The sequence below is a fragment of the Triturus cristatus genome, chromosome 1_1 (assembly GCF_964204655.1).
Source record: "Triturus cristatus chromosome 1_1, aTriCri1.1, whole genome shotgun sequence".
NCBI classification, from domain to species: Eukaryota; Metazoa; Chordata; class Amphibia; order Caudata; family Salamandridae; genus Triturus; species Triturus cristatus.
The window spans coordinates 93,608,830-93,629,332 of record NC_140579.1 but is presented as its reverse complement, the minus strand read 5'-3'; the positions used below and the strand labels follow the sequence as shown (position 1 = coordinate 93,629,332).

At 46.1% G+C, this 20,503-nt stretch overlaps 1 protein-coding gene across 1 annotated transcript in view; it reads right to left on the bottom strand.

The window, feature by feature from the left end:
• Positions 1-20,503, bottom strand: part of LOC146869594 (uncharacterized) — a 243,168-nt gene that overhangs the window by 188,957 nt on the left and 33,708 nt on the right. Inside the window, exon 2 of the mRNA XM_085640151.1 lies at positions 13,024-13,151. Coding sequence (XP_085496277.1) covers positions 13,024-13,151 — 128 coding nt within the window. The remainder of the gene's footprint in view (positions 1-13,023; positions 13,152-20,503) is intronic.

Sequence of the window (20,503 nt, the reverse complement as noted above, 5' to 3'; positions counted from 1 at the left end):
TTCCACTATGAGGCGATTGGCAGAATTTGGCCAGAAATCTGCATTAAAGAGTAACGCCAAGTGTCCAAAATTCCGTCAATTCAGCAGGTGGGCGAAACATTCCACCCACCCCTATTGCAGACATAAGGTTGTTTAGAAAAAAATGCACAAATGTACTGAGATCTTTGATAGCAGCTAAAATACTTATTAGGTTCTAGAAAGAGAAGCTCTAATTGTGTTTTGGGCTTTGAAGAGATTTAACATGTTTGTGGGCAGTGGAGCCATTGAGGGTGGCATTCATGGGAAAAGGGGTTGAATGCAATTGAGGTAAAGATCAGTGAATGGAGACTGCTTGGCAAGAGTTTCATTTTTAATGTGGAATACTTGCTTGGTCAGTGCAAAAAAAACAACAGATTGTCTATCCAGGTTAATCATGGAACATCTTTTTGATGAGAAGAAGGATGAAGAAGTAGAATGGTTTGAAGTGGTTACGATTGATGTAATATTTGGAGGGACGATCTCTGAAGAGGAACGGATGAGGCGGAATTGAAGATAGTAGGGAATAGCGTGAAACGAGTATTCAAAAGTAAAGCAAATGTGATGCAGATCTGAAGGATTTCTGGGTTGTAAGAGTGAGCTATCTGTTAGAGAGAATTAGTTGTCTGGAGGCATGAGACTTATTTTGCCTCTTCTCGAAGGGATAAAATAAAGGATTTAGCACATCAGGAGGTATGAAAAACAATGGAATGGATCAGTGTCTGTTGTTCGTGGCCTGCTCTTGATATTCAGTTTTAGAGGAAAGTGTGGGTGTGTGTTCACTAGTAGTGAGAACGTGAATAAAGTGAGCAATCGAGGAGACATCTTTCTGGAAGCTGCAAAACTAATTTATAGGGAGAAAGTTTCTGTATATTTGATCGTTTTGATTGACTTGTTCTCCAGGTGGCTGGAGGTAGCATTGAGACTGTAGAGGTGAACATATTAACCAATCAAAAGGCTTCACCAAAAGCCACAGCCAATCCGCATCATGTTACTGTAACACCGTACACAGTGCTACCACCAACTGTTGATTGGCTGAAAGGCTCCGCCCTTAGCTCAAGCGCAGCGCTAGTTTGGACACCACCTCTGTAAGTGCCTCTGGGGCACAGGACATCAAAGAAATGCCTTTTGCAACCATTGTGGAGTGTCTGCTAGTTGATGACAGGCCATAGGTTCTGCTATATCGTTTTGAGTTTTATTTTTTGGAGCTAATTTAGGCTCTTTCTACTATCAAGCTTCCCACACCAGCTGCAGCTATACAAGTGTCGATTTGAGCTATTGTTAGATTTAATTGTCATGGTGACCCTTGATGACAAATGTTGTGCACATGATCAATGAAATATTACAGTCACAGGTTGTCATGGAACGTAGTTAGGTAGACTGGAGTGGAGTAGGTTGGGATAGAGTGAAGTGGGATTGCTTAGGGTAGAGTGTGTTAGAGTAGGATAGATTGGAGTGGGATAGAGTGGGGTAGATTAGGCAGAGTGGAGTGAGGTAGATTGGGGGTAGATTGGAGTTTGGTAGATTTTGGTATATCAGAGTGGAGTAGATTGGGGTAGGTGGGAGTGGAGTGGGATAGATTGGAGTGGAGTGCGTAGATTGGAGTGGCCTGGAGATTGTAGTGTGGTAGATTGGAGTGGGGTAGATTGAGTTGGAGTGAGGTAGATTGAAGTGGAGTTGGATAGATTGGAGTGGAGTGGGGTGGGTAGACTGGAGTGGGGTAGATTGAATTGGTTGGGGTAGATTGGATTGGAGTTGAGTGGAGTAAATTGGAGTGGAGTGGGGTAGATTTTGATGAAGTTGGGTAGATAGGAGTAGATTGGGTGGAGTGGAGTAGATTGGAGATAGATTTGACTAGAGTGGAGTGCAGTGGCGTAGATTAGAGTGAAGTGGGATAGATTGGAGTCTAGTGGAGTGGAGTGTGTTGGGCTGGATTGGGGTAGATTGAAGTGGAGTGGACTGGGGTAAACTGGAGTTGGGTGGGGTTTGATTGACATAGATTGGAGTGGCGTGGAGTGGAGTGGGGTAGATTGGAGTGGAGAGGGGTAGAGTAGTGTGGAGTAGGGTAGATTGGAGTGAAGTGGCGTGGGGTAGATTAGAGTGGACTGGGGTAGATTGGAGTGGAGCTGTGGCTCTGGCTGTTAGTCTACATCTCTTACACCTAAGTTCATATAAATATTAGGGGTGAGTGGTAAACTTCGCAGAGCCGCAGAGTTTTGCCCACTTCGCAGTGTGCTACAGAGTTTTGAAAAAACCTTGCCAACCTCCGCTTGGCGGAGTTTTTTCTCACGCTCGACTCACCAACGAGTGAGCGAGAAAATCAAGCACTAGACTGACTCCCAGCAAGATTATGCAACGCGGACGGTCGCAGAAGGTCACTACCGCTCATATTGATAAAGCTGCCGCTCGAGGTGAGAAAGGTGCCACTCCAGTAGAAAATCTACTTGAGCGGCAGAAGGAAGCAGCGCCCTCTGGCATGCCGTATGGTGCAGTTTGCACTGATTTTACAGCACAAATCAAACTTCCGGTGCTAAAAATCAGAACGAGCAGCGCGACTTACCACAACGGAGCTCCGAGGAATTTCGCTGACTTTTTGGGTAACTGAGCAGAACTACCCACCCACCCCTAATGAATGTAGGGTGACTGGAGGAGCTTTTGGTGGAATACGTATGAGAATGAGGATAGGAACCAGTTTTGAGGTAAAATTGAGACGTTGCTGCGCTGCAAAATCAGAAGCGTTTTAAACAGACACATACTATGTACTATGTATGCGCAGAGAAGAGGTGAAATACATATGAGACTAGGAACACAGGTTTTAAGGATAAATGGCTTGAAGCATGTGACTGGACTGCTTGTCTGGAAAGACTATGGGAGTCCAGTTTCAAACTAGTGTACGCTTTAAACAGACACATACTTTGTGTGCGCAGAGAAGAGGCGCAGCCTACAGACACATGCAGTCACACGGACTGCTTTAATATTCTGTTCCATTTGTTTGGTCCTATCAAAAGAAGTGCCGAACTGTAAAACAAAGTCATGAATTGCTTTAATAGTATGTACCATTTGTTTGGTGCTGTAAAAGGAATCGCCAAATTCCAAAATAGATTAATGCAAAAATACACAAACATGTAGGGCGGAAGTTAAAAGCAACCCAAAGGAGTAACATGGAAGTGGAAATGATCATCAGAAGAATAAAACAAGAAATACCCTTAATCACAGCGCGAGCAGTGGAAGGACACCAATCAAAGGAAATCAATTAGTACCTGCTTTATGCATTGGAGAAATAAAAGGAAGTGACGTGAGGCCTATGGTGACCAATTAGGAGACAGATAAAAAGAATGACAATCTAGCCAGAAAGTAGTAAGTAATGGATGGGCTCTAAGCCCTTTACTGTATATAATACCCCTCGCAGTAACCGTGCATGCACGCTGTTGGGCGATACCTAAAAAGGAGACCCCAGTTAATATTTGCAACACAGGAAATAAATGAGAATCTACAACCAACATGATTGTTACCATTCACGAAGTGACTATTGGCACTACTATTATGTCTACTCCCTACCCCGTCCAGCCCATGGACAGCAGCCATGCACCACTGACCTAAGTGATGATTTTGGCTACGCGGCGGGAGCGGTACTTATATATAACAAAGATATACATGGGCTAAAAAACCCATGTCTGCACTGAAATGAATGATTTGGAATAGTCCACTAAGAAGTCACTCAACAAGTGATATTTACTTTGTTGGTGTGTGTTGGACTTGGCCCTTCTGGCAGGTTCACCCCTGAACTTTTTTTGCTTTTATTGATGACATGGTGTAGTGATTTTGGGGTTTCTGCGCACTTTACCGCTGTGTCCCAGGGTAAAGTGCGTGCGTGTGTTGAGGTTGGCCTGCCCTCCCATAGGAATGCATGGGGGAATGTATGTGTCCTGGTAGTTTCTGATGCGTGGGGTGTGCAGGCCCGAGTTTGGTATGTGCGGACTCGTGGGATTGAATGCTGCGCGATGATGTGTGCGGCGTGCATGTACCTAGTGTGGAAGTGCCACTTCTAGAAGTGGGCACTTCTGTGTGCAGTATGAAATGGGTGCCTTGTCTGGCGATTGGCTGGTTGAGGTCAGGTGACGGGCTAGGGAATCCCCAGAGTCAGGATGAGTCACCCAGTGGTGAATGGGGAGATCAGCAGCTAGATGGGTGGGAGGAGTACACCTGGGTCCTGAATAGGGCTGGGTTTTCCCCACACAATGATGGCTCCGCCCCCTGTGGTGCGACTGATGACCCTGGCCTGTCCTCTGAATAGGGAGAGGGGCTGAGCAAAACAAAGTGCTCAGGAACCAGTTGTATCTGGTTCGCCCCTTCCCTGCACCCTTGAGACAAAGGGATTTGGTGTATAAAAGAGGGGCTGTGACCCCATGAAAATGTTCTTGTTCGTGTTCTTGTTCTGGACTTGAATCTACCAGGGGCGTGCTGCTGCTGGGGCTCAGGGGAAGGCTTGCCTCCCTGGGCCCTGCCCTGCCCCTGGTTGCCTGGAGGACTTTTCCTTGCTGGGAGCTTTTTTCTGCTCCATGTCTTTATGCCCAGGACCTCTTGGGACCCTTCTGCCTTTGCTGGGGGCTGTTTTGCCCCTCTGATACCTCCAGGACTTTTAGGACCTTTTGCTTTTCTTGAGATCCCTTCTGACAAGGAAACCTGTACCAAGGACAAGAAGCCTGCTGATCTAAGGACTTGCCTCCCCTTTCTGCCAGAGTGCTGTTTTGCTGTGGAGGAACCTGAAAGCTGCTTCTTTATTTTTGCCTAGGGACCAGGAGAGAGGAACTGTGTGTGTACTCTCAATCTTGCTAAGAAAATCTCCAAGGGCTGGAAGAGTGCCAGCCTCCTGTTGAAGTCACAGGGCCAAAGGACTTCACCCTCTACTGAATTTCTGGTTGCTGGAAAGGGTTGTCTCCAGTACCCAAGGGAAAATCTGCAGTCTCGACGTCGCCGGACGCCGCCGAATCCAGCTCGACATCGTGGGTAACGGCCCCAGTGTTCTGAGCCTTCGACACCGGCCGCCGGGCCCGATCGACGCCAGCAGCAACACCAGTGAGCAGTGGGTATCGGCCCCGGCTCCAAGTGCCCCGTCTTGACGCCGGTATCGACGCCAGTGAGCAGTGGGTATCGGCCCCGGCTCCAAGCGACCCCGTCTCGACTCCGTTGCTGATCGCATCAACTCGACGCCTTTCTCGACGCCGTGAGCGCTGCTCCGGCCCGACATCTCTCGACGCCGCAGCAGATCGACCCGACTCCGAGGCACGATCGACGCCGACCTCGACGCCGACCTCTCGACGCCGTGGATCATCGTTTCTTCATTTCCAAAGGTACTGTGTTTATGGGGTCTGTTGTAACTCCAGGCTCGACGTAGCGCTCCTCGCGGTCGACGCCGAACCTTGGGAATATCGTAGACTCAACGTCGTGTGACTCCCGTGGGGGTCACATTGTTGCCAACGAACTGTGTTCAGAAGAATATTTAATTTGGTTGCTAAGGAACTATCTCCTAAAGAAGGAACTTTTCCTGATCATTGTTACTTATGCGCTTTTGCGCCTGTGCATTGCTGTGATGCTTGATGCCTTCCTAATGTGATTTATACCATGCTTTGTGTACCCCTCTAGATGTATTTTTATCCCTAGGAGGTTGTGTTACCTAGCATAGTGGTACTGGTTCCCTGCGTGAGATTCTCCTAAAGTGGTTAGGGTTGCGTAGGTGGCAATTACCTGTTACCAGTGGTTACTGGTTGTGCGCTATGACTTCTAATTGGTGATACAGTGATTATATGTGCTATGTTCTAAAAGTATTATTTCTACCAAGTATTAATTCCTGCAAAGTACTAGTTCTACCAAACGTGCTATGTCCAAAAAGTGCTTATTCCTGACAGTGGTCCAGGTGGCCCTGTCTTGTACATATCCCTTGTAAATTCTACCCGTACCAGTGGCACTTTGTAAAGTATATATTTGTTATCTAATATGTTTTGCTATAATACAAAGGCTATTTTTATAGAATACCGTGTGTGGAGTTTCCTTTGTGGTGGGCCTTGGGTGTTGTTGCTGGGTGCGCGCGCAAACGCTTTGCACATCGCCTCAGGGATAAGCCTGACTGCTCGTGCCAAGCTACCAAGGGGGTGAGCAGGGGTTATCTTTGGCGTGTAACTTCCTTGCCCTGACTAGAGTGGTGGTTTCTGCCTGACTTTGGCGCAAGCCTTAGCCAACCAGAAATCCCATTTCTAACATTGGTGATCAGCGGTGGGATTTGGACTTGCGTTTGCGCTGTACCGCAGCAGCAACTGGCCGCACCACAAAACTCTGCATTTAGATAAATCACATGGTATAGGGATTATTGTTCTAAGTTTGGTTTTAAATGTCATTTCTGTGGAAATGGGTTTCTTGTGCACTGTGAGTTAGGTGTCCCTAGCTCGGGAGGGTAGATCATCCCCCTTAGTGCATTGTGTTTTCTGGATTCACCAGAGGGTGGGATCCAGTGGTGGCAGCAGATGTGTGTCCAGTGCATGTATTCCCATTCCCAGTTCCCGGGGTAGTGGTACCTGTGTCACGTGGTGGTCAGGTTGAGAAATCAGGGGCGGTAGAAACTGTCTTACCAGTCTTGGGAGGGGTTTGGGGATGAATGTGTAATGCGCTGGATGAATGTGAATGTCCCATTCCCAGTTCCCAGAGTGATAGTACCTGTGTCACGTGGTGGTCAGGTTGAGAAATCAGGGGCGGTAGAAACTGTCTTACTAGTCTGGGGGGTGTGAGTGTGGATGAATGGTGTGTTGCACTGGACGATTGAATGTTAAATGGTGTTAAAAAGGTTCTCCAGTCTGTTGTGTCAGAGAGAATCTCAGAGTTATTGTTTTCCGAAGTTGCACCAACGCCTGGTGTGTGTAAATTCTTTTGAATCTTCTTGAGCTTGTTTTTGGGAGTGACCCTAGAAGAATGGTGCAGGTATCTCCACAAACCCTTGCGGCGGAGATGGTTCAGAGTAGCCCAGCTAGGTACCCTTATTTGTGAGGGGGTTGAGTGGTCTCACGCCTGAACTGGTTGAGGGCGTGACCCTGGGTTGTATTCCCAACCCCAACCTCAGTCTCCAGGACTGGTTGGTTCCATGAGGGAACACCAGGTAGGGAGCCTAGTCTGTCCTGTTGGACTGTTCTTCGAGGTGGTTCTTCCTGTTTGAGGTAAGCTGGGAGTGTCTGTAGTAAGGCTCTATCAGTTTTGGTGTCTAGCAGTGCCACTCCTAGGTGGAGGGTGCAGAGGTTCAGTTTTGAGGGGTGAGAGGGGGAAAGAGTCCCCAGTGGGAGCCAGTGGGTCAGGGGCCGGCCAGAAGGGCTGAGCCCCCAATGAGTGACCATGGTGACGCCACTTCTGTCCTGGGGCATCTTCACGCACTGTCAGAGGGACAGGAGGTCGTGAGCTCTGCGCCAGGTTGCTGGGGCATCTTCACGCACTGTCAGAGGGACAGGAGGTCGTGAGCTCTGCGCCAGGCAGACTGTCACACGACACGCTAGGTATGTGTCACCCTTAGGAAGTCCTGGTCCGCCAGGCATCTGACCAAAGGGTACGTCCCTCGGTTGGGGAGCCAGTAGCCGGTGTTTCCGGATCTAGACGTAAGGACGACTGTAGTCAGTGTCCTGGCCGGTTTGCCTTCTAGGGGTACCACTCCAGTTGGGAGGGTGCGGAACTCTGGAAGGGGGTGCAGAGGGAGGGCGGCCTCGCCTCTGACCCCGGTGCAGCCGGCGAACTTTGATCCCAGGTGGTAGACCAGTTGGTGGAGAGAGGTCCTGAACTGGTGGGAGAGTTGTGTTCTGGTGGGTGCTTCCCTGGGAGGGTGCGGAACCCCAGAAGTAGAGGTAGGGTGGGGCATTCTTGCCCGTGACCTCTGGTCAGCCTGAGGGTGCGGACCGTAGGTTGAAGGATCAGTGGTAGTTGGGAACTACACTGAGAGGGAGAGTGGAGAATGGTTTATATGCCAGGGGTTACTACCCCCCACTCTGGGTTTGGCAAGGACCAGTGGTATCTGGGTGGCCTAGGGCCTGGTCCTGGCCGTGGACAACTCGGTAGTACCAGTGGGGTAGCCTAGTTGGGCCTGAGTTCTTTTCGGTTGTTTTTTTTCAGATGGAACCATGTGGATTGAGAATGGCGTAGAACCGGAGAGTGTCCCTGCAGTGCGGGCCTGCGTCCGTGTTCTATCGCCCCAAGCAGGGAAGTCCATCACGGTGGTGATTGGTCTGCCCTGCGTTTTGGCTGGAAGGGGGTTGTGTTGGACTTGGCCCTTCTGGCAGGTTCACCCCTGAACTTTTTTTGCTTTTATTGATGACATGGTGTAGTGATTTTGGGGTTTCTGCGCACTTTACCGCTGTGTCCCAGGGTAAAGTGCGTGCGTGTGTTGAGGTTGGCCTGCCCTCCCATAGGAATGCATGGGGGAATGTATGTGTCCTGGTAGTTCCTGATGCGTGGGGTGTGCAGGCCCGAGTTTGGTATGTGCGGACTCGTGGGATTGAATGCTGCGCGATGATGTGTGCGGCGTGCATGTACCTAGTGTGGAAGTGCCACTTCTAGAAGTGGGCACTTCTGTGTGCAGTATGAAATGGGTGCCTTGTCTGGCGATTGGCTGGTTGAGGTCAGGTGACGGGCTAGGGAATCCCCAGAGTCAGGATGAGTCACCCAGTGGTGAATGGGGAGATCAGCAGCTAGATGGGTGGGAGGAGTACACCTGGGTCCTGAATAGGGCTGGGTTTTCCCCACACAATGATGGCTCCGCCCCCTGTGGTGCGACTGATGACCCTGGCCTGTCCTCTGAATAGGGAGAGGGGCTGAGCAAAACAAAGTGCTCAGGAACCAGTTGTATCTGGTTCGCCCCTTCCCTGCACCCTTGAGACAAAGGGATTTGGTGTATAAAAGAGGGGCTGTGACCCCATGAAAATGTTCTTGTTCGTGTTCTTGTTCTGGACTTGAATCTACCAGGGGCGTGCTGCTGCTGGGGCTCAGGGGAAGGCTTGCCTCCCTGGGCCCTGCCCTGCCCCTGGTTGCCTGGAGGACTTTTCCTTGCTGGGAGCTTTTTTCTGCTCCATGTCTTTATGCCCAGGACCTCTTGGGACCCTTCTGCCTTTGCTGGGGGCTGTTTTGCCCCTCTGATACCTCCAGGACTTTTAGGACCTTTTGCTTTTCTTGAGATCCCTTCTGACAAGGAAACCTGTACCAAGGACAAGAAGCCTGCTGATCTAAGGACTTGCCTCCCCTTTCTGCCAGAGTGCTGTTTTGCTGTGGAGGAACCTGAAAGCTGCTTCTTTATTTTTGCCTAGGGACCAGGAGAGAGGAACTGTGTGTGTACTCTCAATCTTGCTAAGAAAATCTCCAAGGGCTGGAAGAGTGCCAGCCTCCTGTTGAAGTCACAGGGCCAAAGGACTTCACCCTCTACTGAATTTCTGGTTGCTGGAAAGGGTTGTCTCCAGTACCCAAGGGAAAATCTGCAGTCTCGACGTCGCCGGACGCCGCCGAATCCAGCTCGACATCGTGGGTAACGGCCCCAGTGTTCTGAGCCTTCGACACCGGCCGCCGGGCCCGATCGACGCCAGCAGCAACACCAGTGAGCAGTGGGTATCGGCCCCGGCTCCAAGTGCCCCGTCTTGACGCCGGTATCGACGCCAGTGAGCAGTGGGTATCGGCCCCGGCTCCAAGCGACCCCGTCTCGACTCCGCTGCTGATCGCATCAACTCGACGCCTTTCTCGACGCCGTGAGCGCTGCTCCGGCCCGACATCTCTCGACGCCGCAGCAGATCGACCAGACTCCGAGGCACGATCGACGCCGACCTCGACGCCGACCTCTCGACGCCGTGGATCATCGTTTCTTCATTTCCAAAGGTACTGTGTTTATGGGGTCTGTTGTAACTCCAGGCTCGACGTAGCGCTCCTCGCGGTCGACGCCGAACCTTGGGAATATCGTAGACTCAACGTCGTGTGACTCCCGTGGGGGTCACATTGTTGCCAACGAACTGTGTTCAGAAGAATATTTAATTTGGTTGCTAAGGAACTATCTCCTAAAGAAGGAACTTTTCCTGATCATTGTTACTTATGCGCTTTTGCGCCTGTGCATTGCTGTGATGCTTGATGCCTTCCTAATGTGATTTATACCATGCTTTGTGTACCCCTCTAGATGTATTTTTATCCCTAGGAGGTTGTGTTACCTAGCATAGTGGTACTGGTTCCCTGCGTGAGATTCTCCTAAAGTGGTTAGGGTTGCGTAGGTGGCAATTACCTGTTACCAGTGGTTACTGGTTGTGCGCTATGACTTCTAATTGGTGATACAGTGATTATATGTGCTATGTTCTAAAAGTATTATTTCTACCAAGTATTAATTCCTGCAAAGTACTAGTTCTACCAAACGTGCTATGTCCAAAAAGTGCTTATTCCTGACAGTGGTCCAGGTGGCCCTGTCTTGTACATATCCCTTGTAAATTCTACCCGTACCAGTGGCACTTTGTAAAGTATATATTTGTTATCTAATATGTTTTGCTATAATACAAAGGCTATTTTTATAGAATACCGTGTGTGGAGTTTCCTTTGTGGTGGGCCTTGGGTGTTGTTGCTGGGTGCGCGCGCAAACGCTTTACACATCGCCTCAGGGATAAGCCTGACTGCTCGTGCCAAGCTACCAAGGGGGTGAGCAGGGGTTATCTTTGGCGTGTAACTTCCTTGCCCTGACTAGAGTGGTGGTTTCTGCCTGACTTTGGCGCAAGCCTTAGCCAACCAGAAATCCCATTTCTAACAGTGTACTTAAGGAACAAGAGGTCAAACTGGCACTCCTAGTTAGAGTGAGGGACCAAGTTGAACTCCAGAAAAGGATCTTAATGAACTAAGACAGACTACTGTTAATGTTATTGCCCTGAAGAAGACTTTTTGGGTTGAAACGTGTTGGCTACGGTCGTTTTTAAGAAGATTTTTTTCAATAAAGAAACAAAGAAACAAGAACCTGCTGAATTAATGTGCTTCTCTTCACTTTGCTTGTACTTGTAGAATATACTCATTTTTTCAAATGTTGGAGTGCTGAATCATTGTTTTTGATGCACCACTGACCAAGCCACACCCTGTCAGGGAGTCCATCAGTGCCACCAGCACTCACATCCACTGGCACATAGCAGCAAAAGGCAGGCAGCACCACTCCGGAGTGTGTGGTCTGTAGCTGATGCTATGCATGTTCCCCCCAGGCTGCCAGGTGAGTTTCCTCTCTCCTTTCCCCCTCCTGGCCATGGTGCCATGCCATGCCTCAATTGCAGCTGTCATGAAATGGTATCAGTTAACTTCAAAATGGGGAGGATGGAGATGACAAGCTGCCCTGGGGTATACAACACAAGGGGGGCACTGTTCCAGGGTGGGTGGTGTTAAAGTCTCTGCCTATCTTCCTACCAATGGGCGGAAGAAGAGCAGGATGAGAAGGAAGATGAAAGTCCTAGGTATATAACACAATGGGGGAGAACAAATCTTGTCTCTTGTTGCTCTCACACACCCCGAAGGATCTCATGCTTCATCATTGGGCAATTGCTTCTCGTCGGGCCGGTGCTGCAATGCCCTACGAGTCCCCCGAAGGGTCGCTTTATCGGAGATCTTTTAGAGAACTGCCGCTTGATGCGTGCGGGTGTGTGGAGTAGTCCTAAGTGAAGGGTGATAAAGTGCATGCAGAGCATATAAAACTGCCTAAGAGTTGCCAAAAAAGTGCTTTCATAAAGTGGCACCCTTGGCAGGACAAAAAACCTGCAGGTTAGTGAGTTACCCCTGTAGGCGTAAAGAGCCCAGGTAACTGTCAGGTCGACATGTTTCACGCCTCTATTGTCTTAACGATCGTGAGCGTTTCATCAGGGCCAAGGTGCTATGTGAGGTGGTGTAGTGAACGTGATAAAGTAAAAATAGAGGGATGGGAATGTCCCTCTAGGGCGATCAGTGTGGGCCTCGGACTAAGAGTCCTTTAGTCCAGGCTATTCACTCAATAGTAGATTCTACTCCTGATCTCCTGATCATGACCTAGGAAAGATAAAAAAGAGAGAAAGACATGCATTGAAGAAACATGAGGGAGGCTGGAAGGTGTGCCTCCTTGACCCCATGTCATGGCAGCAGTAATCATACTGAGAGAGAAAGACACACACACAGACGCAGACAGGCCTGTCAGCACAGAACCCTAATCTCTAGGCACCCTGTTTAGAGATACCCCCGGAGGCGGAAGGCAGCGAGCCCAATGGCCGACTACCCAGGAGAGTGGTGGCACAACTGACTCACACCCTGCAACCCGGGGGTATCCGTGGTTACAGTAGTGCCTGTGAGATCAGGGGGAACCCCGGCAGAAGTCTTGGCGTTCCACTGGTGCTGCAGGTACTGGTCAGCCGAACTAGAGGCAAACACCAAACGTTGCCTGTACGGGACGTTTTAGGCGAGGGCCGCTATTTTGCCCCACCTGCACATAACGACGACCGGTAGTTTACGTGAGTGTGGAGGTTATTTTGAAAGACAGGAGAATGTTCAATAATGGTGCACTGTGACCCTTACCTAATGGGGGAGAACATTGCTCCTTAGGCTAATGGTGTAGGGTGCCCGCACCTTATCGACTGGAGAGAGGGTAAAAAGGCAAGGGAATATCGATAAGCCGAAGGCACACAACATATTTCTTGGTTACTTTTACTTACTTAAAAGACGCAGGTGGTCAGAGGGTGAATGGTGGGTAGTGCATGTGCGCACAGTGCTATCCTCTCCCCAGGTCAAACCAATAGCATTAGTAGATGCCTGTTTTATGAAGGCCTCCGTGATATAAGTACTTAATCCAAGCAGATAGATTCTACTACTCAAAACAATGGTACTGCAGTTATCAACCTCAGAAAGTTAAGGGCTCACCCAGCACTTGTGAGACTAAAAACGTTAACTGCAGGCTGCAATCAGATCTCTGTAGCAGAGTCTTAAGTCCCTTAGCTGTCTCACACAGGTACCAGGCACTGGACTTACCTCCTCTTGTCCTTTGAGTGGTGGGTCCTTTCCCAAGGAAGAGTCTGCCGAGTCATCTTCTTCTGAACCAGGTCCCATCCCTTCATTGTCAGTGAGACTGTCATCCACTGGAAACTCCTCATCTACATCTAATAGAAAGGAAAGGACAAATGCACTAGAACAGCTCATAATGCTGTGACATAGGAAAACTGAGCATGATATGACAGGTTGAAATATGACATAGCACAATAATTGCGCATGCCACAACATAGCATAACAAATCTTTTTGCTTATTTTGCATACAATATGGACCAAAACACATCAAGGCGGGGGCATGAAGTCACGGACAGGAGTATGAAAAGAAAAGGTGCCAGCAGAAACACCAGATTTCATGGAAGGGAGCAAATGGTTGTCCTGTAAGTAAAACTGGGGGCCGTTAAAGAGTTTGCTCTCCCAAGACTTACAATAAGCACGATGGAACTGTTGGGACGAAAAGCTTAACCAGCTGGAGAGAGCAACAGGGTTGGTGCCAAGAGATCTTCTTGAGAAGATGAATCTGGTGTGAGAATGAAGAGATCTGTAGACGAAGGCAAGAACTTTGAATTCAACCCTTGCTTTCACGGTCTCTTTCAAACTATCCGTGTGCGGCCTTTTATCCGGGAGGAGGGGCTGATTATCTTCCATCCGGGGGTATACTCAGAGTCAGGCTGAACTAGAGAGTGGAGGGAGGCTGGGGGCCACAAAGTCTGCAGGGTGTTATCCATTGACCTGCTGGGTACCATTGGCACCGCATTAGGGTGCTGAGTGCATATGTATGCAAGAGAGTTCCATACGGACTGGGCTGGTACCTGTAGCACTGTGTAATGGTGCAGAGTGAGTGTGTGTGTGAGTGGGAGTGATAGCCTGTGGACCACCTGTGATTCATGACACTGGCCGGCGGTGCCGATTTATACATTAATTCCATGCCAAAAGCACAATACATTTGACATTGGGTTTACCCGCGTGGCTCCAACCTGTAGTGATGCTAAAAAGTGTTCTAATTTTATGTATGTACATATTTTTGACATCGTTGTGACCCGGGTGTACCCTATGACAGTGTGGGACTGTATTATCAGTAGTGCTAGTGTGGGTCTGTGGTGGACAGCGTGTCGCACCACATAAGGGTGTTCTCTCTTTGTGGGGGATGGGGTTGGATTAGGAATTGTCCTACACTGTGCATACGATTAATGTTATAAGAATACGAGTGGGCCTAGTACTGCTAGTAATATTTTCGAATGTGTTTAATGCCTAGCAGTACCTGATGTTCATGTTATAATGATTGAATATGTGTGTTGAATATTGATGGAGCAGGTAAAACAAAATTTGTATACCTCCTCTAATTTGCATGAAATTAATTACGTAATCATTCTAATTTTAAATTCCAATAACCTGTTTGCAGTGAAAATTTATTAATCAACCTTTGCACCTTGATAAACACGAGATACACGTGGGACTAAAATGCTAATTGCATGGCAGAACAATTAATTAATTAATTATGATACGCAAACTAATCATAGATTGTGGTGAAATAGGAAATTGCATGATTTATGTTGCTTTGTGATTGTTTGTGCTTTTAAAATCATCAAATGGTAAGTATTATCGCTTTAAATGTTGCTGCAGCTAGGAAATTACTAATATACATTGGGATTAGTGTGGGGTTAAACATTAGAATCTTCATTTCTATATATTAATTACTGTTATGTGTGTTTTTGCTTAAATTGGCATTCGGCCTACTAGGCCACAGTACCCAAGATGGCGTTCTCTGAAGCAGATGCCACCATGTGAGCGCGATGATTTCTGCACATGTCCGGATGGCTCTGGAGATCACCAAATGACCCGAACTCTTGACACCGTGTTCCCTGTCAAGGATAAGGACTTGTTCGCCTGCCAACAGATGATTATGTGGGAACAGCGGAAAGGACAATAAAGAACCCGTGTAATACAACTTCTTCACCATGGAAGAGGTGCATTCACTGCTCTCGCCTGAGAGCCAAAGCCAAAACTTAATAAAATTGTGCCTTCCTATGCCAAGTCATCATGAAGAACCAGTCTTGTCCTGGGAAACTTTTAATAACCCACAGATAACCCCGGACTGTCCAATCAGAACATTTTCTTCTGCCCCCAAATGTCACATGTTAGTATGAAGTAAGACGGAAAAGGGGTATAAAATGCCCTCATCCGCCATAGGGTGTCGTCAGTAGCTTTTGATCGTTCATGGTGTTAGGTTGCATTGAGCTGTTGGCGATTTTTTGGTTTGCCTTGGGTTTATTTGGCGTTTGGGAGGAAACTTGCAGTGCATCCTACATTTCGTCTGACGGTTTGATCCTTTGCTGTGGGTCAGATAGCCTGTCCTGGGAGTTGTACTAGAGAATGCGGATAACTCTCTGTTTGATCAGAATCCATCCTAGTAGGTAAATTGGTAATTAATTGACTGTGTTTTTTAAATTCATGTTATTTACTAAATATTTGATTTCTCTTTAAATAAAACTACATTTATATTATGAGCTGTAGTGAATAAATGCAAACGCAAAGAAATTTATTATTAGATACACATAATTTGAAATAATAAGAAATGAGTTTGTGGTTCTTTAATTAATTACAGAAAATACCAAATGTTTCCTAGGTTTTAATTGTGTTTTAGCTGGTTCTAATTCACCATCAACCAGTCCAACTAATTGGTCCATCGACCAAATGGTGGAGTGCCTTGATGTTAAGGTCAGGATTCTGAAGATGTATATGTATAATATGTATATAATATAAAGCAAATTAATCCTGATAGGTAATAAGGTACCCACATGTCCAGAGCTTTTCTCCTGTGTACAGATTCGGGTGAGATTTATTGAATGGCGAGTGTGTGTTAGTGTTATGGGCCCCACCAATGAATGAGTTGTTGTGATTAAGAATCTGTGACATATGGAGAATATGTAAATTTTGTCCCTTGCGCTGCATCAGATTACTTGGTAGCAGATTGATGGTTTTATTGTATTGGTTTGGTGATTATTGATTTATGTTTAACACTTTATGTTGAGTGATTGTTTATGTTAAATGTAGTCGGTAATTTGAAGCTTCCGGGAAGTAGGGAGTGAACTTATGTGGCAAGAGAAGTCACATGGAATTGAACATTGTCTGGTTTCAAGAATTGTAATAACACGGAATTGTGTTATGACAGGGAATTCTCTGTATGAATGTGTGTGAGTGGTATAGTAATAGATTCTCTTGTGAAACTCTGGCCTTAATTCTCAGGAGCATTGTTGTCTCCACATGTGTCTTATCCCCAGAGAAACAGGTTTGCCCTTTTCTCGATAGAAGGGTAAGGTAGAGGGAAGTGCTACTTTATCAGAAAACTAAAACTTCTGTGGTAGGGTAGAGGTAAGCGCTGCCTACTGGAAAGACAGAATTCTTGTGTAAATAAACAAAGCTATCTCTTTGGTTTAGCGAAACAGGCAATGGAGATGTTTTATGTTGTTACTAACAGATTTTGATTAAAGAAAACGTAAGAAAAGTTTGCCGATAAAATTTGGTAAAGGAGGGGTCAGCAAGAGCAGGAGTAGTGAGAGAGGCTGACGTCAGAAAGACCGCGCTGGAATTGGTCAACCGTAGACAGACGAAACGTTCACTGATTGGTGCGTTAGTGTGAGACGCGCTGGGAGTGGAGAATTACCAGAGTGACATAGACGCACAGGATTGGTGCGTTAGTGTGAGACGCGCTGGGAGTGGAGAATTCCAAGAGTGACGTAGACGCTCCGGATTGTTGCGTTAGTGTGAGTCGCGCTGGGATTGGTCAGAATACGGAGAAGCCGTGAAGAAGTGACTTGTAAAGCTTAGTTGATTAAGAACTTTTGAAAATAAAATGATGTACTACGATCCACCTGAGAAAGAGAAAAAATCATGGTTTGGAAAAATCAAAGACCTATTTAAAAAGGATAAACTGATTGGAACTAGGGAAGGATAGATACTTCCTCCACCGAAAACGCCTGCATCTTTTATGGTAGCGAAATATGGTTATCATACATGTATTTGGTTGGAGAATTGGGCAAAGTATACCAAAGATGATGGAGTATTAGCGTTTCCGGAAAATGGTTCATTTAGTTTAGCTGTACTATGAAATTTAAGAGATAGAATGATGAGGTTAGAACCGAAACCCAGACCTACCCAATTTGAGGCTTTGACTGAATGGGAAGAAGAGATGTATGAAAGGGAAATGCATCGGAGTGGGAGAAGGTATAATTTATATATTTGGTAGACATTGTGGTCAAGAAAGTCATGATGACAGAATGAGAAGATGGCGAAATGCGAGCATGACTGATGGTATGTTTCCTCTGAGAAATGCTGGAGAGATGATTGGCAGAAAATGCACAGAAAAGAGAAATAACACAGGGACAGAAGGTTACAGGTATGGAGTGAGTGAATCGGAAGATGAAGTGCTGGAGGACATGTTTTATAAAACAAAACCTCCATATCAGCAAGATTATGCGTTGGTGACGCCAAGTGCACCACCACAGGAGACTGTAACAAATACAAAGTTTGAACAAATGCTGAATAATTTGGGGAAAAATAATCCATTTAAAGATTCAGAAATATCACAGACAGTAAGAACTGAAAATGAAAAAGCTGCAGAATTAGCTAGAACTACACTGGAATTAGCTGAAAAGATTAGAGAGTTAACAAAGAATATGGAAGCAGTGACTGTGCCTGTAACTATAGGACCAGTGATACTTGTTTTTGATAAACAAAAAGATAGTGAACATTGTTTAACGGTCTCATATAATGGCAGTATGCAAAAGGAGAAAGAAAGGAGTAGTTCGGGAGAAAATGAATGGAAGATTACTGCAGGAATATCAGGATTAAGTACCCCTAAAAATGTAACTGTAAATCAAAGTCCAGCGAGTAAGACACCTATGGCAACAGAATCAGCAACAGAAACCCCAGAGAGAATGACCGATAAAATGAGAATAGAGACAACTCCTGTAGGACCAACATCGGAAGAATTAAGTGATTGGTTAAGAAGTTTACAGAAAAAAGATACAGAACCACAACCTCTAGATGTGGCAAAATTAAAAGTAACATTAGAAGAGTTAATTGTAGGAACAATTCCAACTGAAAAATTAAAAGCATACCAAGATGAGGAGTTAATGTTTTTATGTAAAAGCATAACCTGGAGAGCAAGGACTTTGCATGAAAAATTAGAAGAAACAGCGAGCAAAATGGGAATCGATTTTGAGAAAATAAGGTCATTACAGAAGCCATACAGGGTAGATTTTTCTGAAAAGGATATTGAAAACTTGAATACTGCAGGGAGAGTGACCCCAATTAAAGAACTGATCGCACTTTTAAGAAAATGGGGTTATGTGGATCGATGGAAAAGTAGATGGTTTTGAAGGAGAGAGGAAACTACAGACAAGGCCTCTCTAGCTTTCCCAGTGAGAGAAAAAGAGTCAGTGGTAACAGGATGTCTCATGAGAGAAATTCCTGGAGGAGGATATGTACATGTTCCATGGACTAGACAGAGGATATTTTGTCATCTACCAATGATTTTTCAAGGTTAAGAGAAAAACCGGTTGAATGGTACAGACAGGTGGACAGGTTTGTCAAACTTTCAAAGGTATTATGGATAGATCTGAATGGTCTTTTTGATATAATTGTGCCTGCAAATTTATGGGCAGAATGTAAGATTCCAATAGATTGGCCAACACAAGAATATCCTAGGGATCCTAAGACGGGAGCCCCCGATCCAGAAGTAATGAAAAAATATGATCAGGTAATAACTTTTTTGAAAAATAAAGTACCTCCGAAGGAAACTGACTGGGTAAAGATTGACAGAACTCACCAGGAGGCTAAGGAATCAGTGCATGCGTATTAAGAAAGGTTATTGTTGGCATCTAAACAATACAGTGGAGACGAGAAATTAAGTGAAAAGTATTTGAGTCATTTTGTGTACAGATTTGTTTATGGTTTAAGGCCTGAAGTTAGTGAAATGATTAAACAGCATACAGTAGATTGGCAAAACAAGAAGATAGACGAAGTGTTGCGACATGCAAAATATTTTAGTGATGAAATTGAAGCCAAACAGTGCAAGTTGAAAGAAAAGGCAATGTGGGCACAAGTTAAGGTAGCGGAATGACAAGAACCCCAGTTAATCGAACAAGCTAATGGAATGGGGCAAGCAAAACAAAAGCCTAATATTGGAAAAGGAAAAGGACAGATTAGCATTGATGAAGCATAAAAAGAAATGGCCATGTCATAATTGCGGAAAATTAGGGCATTGGAAATCTGAGTGTAAATTGCCACTGAAAGCTAATGGTGATAATTCATCATTATATCCACAGGTGCAGAATGAGGTGAGTTGCCAACCGCCGCGACAGCAGCAGGTTGTTACCTAAGTGTCAGGTGCCAAAGCCACCTTTTCCACAGAACGTAAATCCTCAAAGATACAGTAATGAGACAGGATTCTACAACAAAGAACAGGTAACAAAGCTACCGCGCGCTGGTGCCGTTTCGCAGTATTGACTGCAACGCGATGAGAGTGAGTCAGAAGAGAATTATTGACGGTGCCTAGGAGAGGAAGAGGAGTGCTTACTTGGCGCAACTCTAGAGGTAGACCAGACAGGACCCTTTGTGGATGGAAAGGTGAATGAAGTAAACATTATTTTCCTAGTGGATACTGGTGCTACTCGTTCAACTGTTAGATCAGCTGAAGTGAAAAATCTTCCTCTCTCGGGTGAAACAATCCAAGTAGTTGGAGTTTCAAACAAACAGATAAATGCTTATCTTACTGATCCTGTAAAGGTTAGAATAGGGAAATTCACTAACATGCATCGTTTTGTCATATGCGACACTAGTCCTGTAAATCTGTTAGGGAGAGATTTACTGTGCAAGATGAACTGCACCATCTTTTGTACACCTGATGGTATAGCCTTTGAAACTCCCGACGAAGATGTACTGTATAGAATGGCAAACTTAGAGCCTGAAATTACTGAAGCATTTGTTGTATTTGATCTGGAAGGATTGCCTCAAGAGTTAAAAGAAACGGTGAGAACGGAAGTGTGGGATTTCACAGGAGAGGATGTTGGATTAATGAAAAGAGTAGATCCTGTGAAAATAACTGTGAAAGAAGCAGTTAAATTACCCGAATATTCCTCAGTATAAATTAACACCAGAAATAATTGCAGGAGTAACCCGTGTAATAGACAGAATGATTGAACAAGGTATTCTGAGAGAAATAATTAGCAGTCCATGTAACTCTCCGATCATGGGTTTGAAAAAGCCAAATGGGACCTTTAGAATAGTACAGGATTTGAGAAAGGTGAATAAAATTGTTGTTCCTTGCTGTCCCATTGTGCCAAACCCTTCGGTAATTCTACATTAGATTCCGCATGATTCAGAACGGTACACAGTCATTGACTTGTGTCATGCTTTCTTTTCTATTCCATTGCACCCTGATAGCCAACAAATTGTTGCGTTC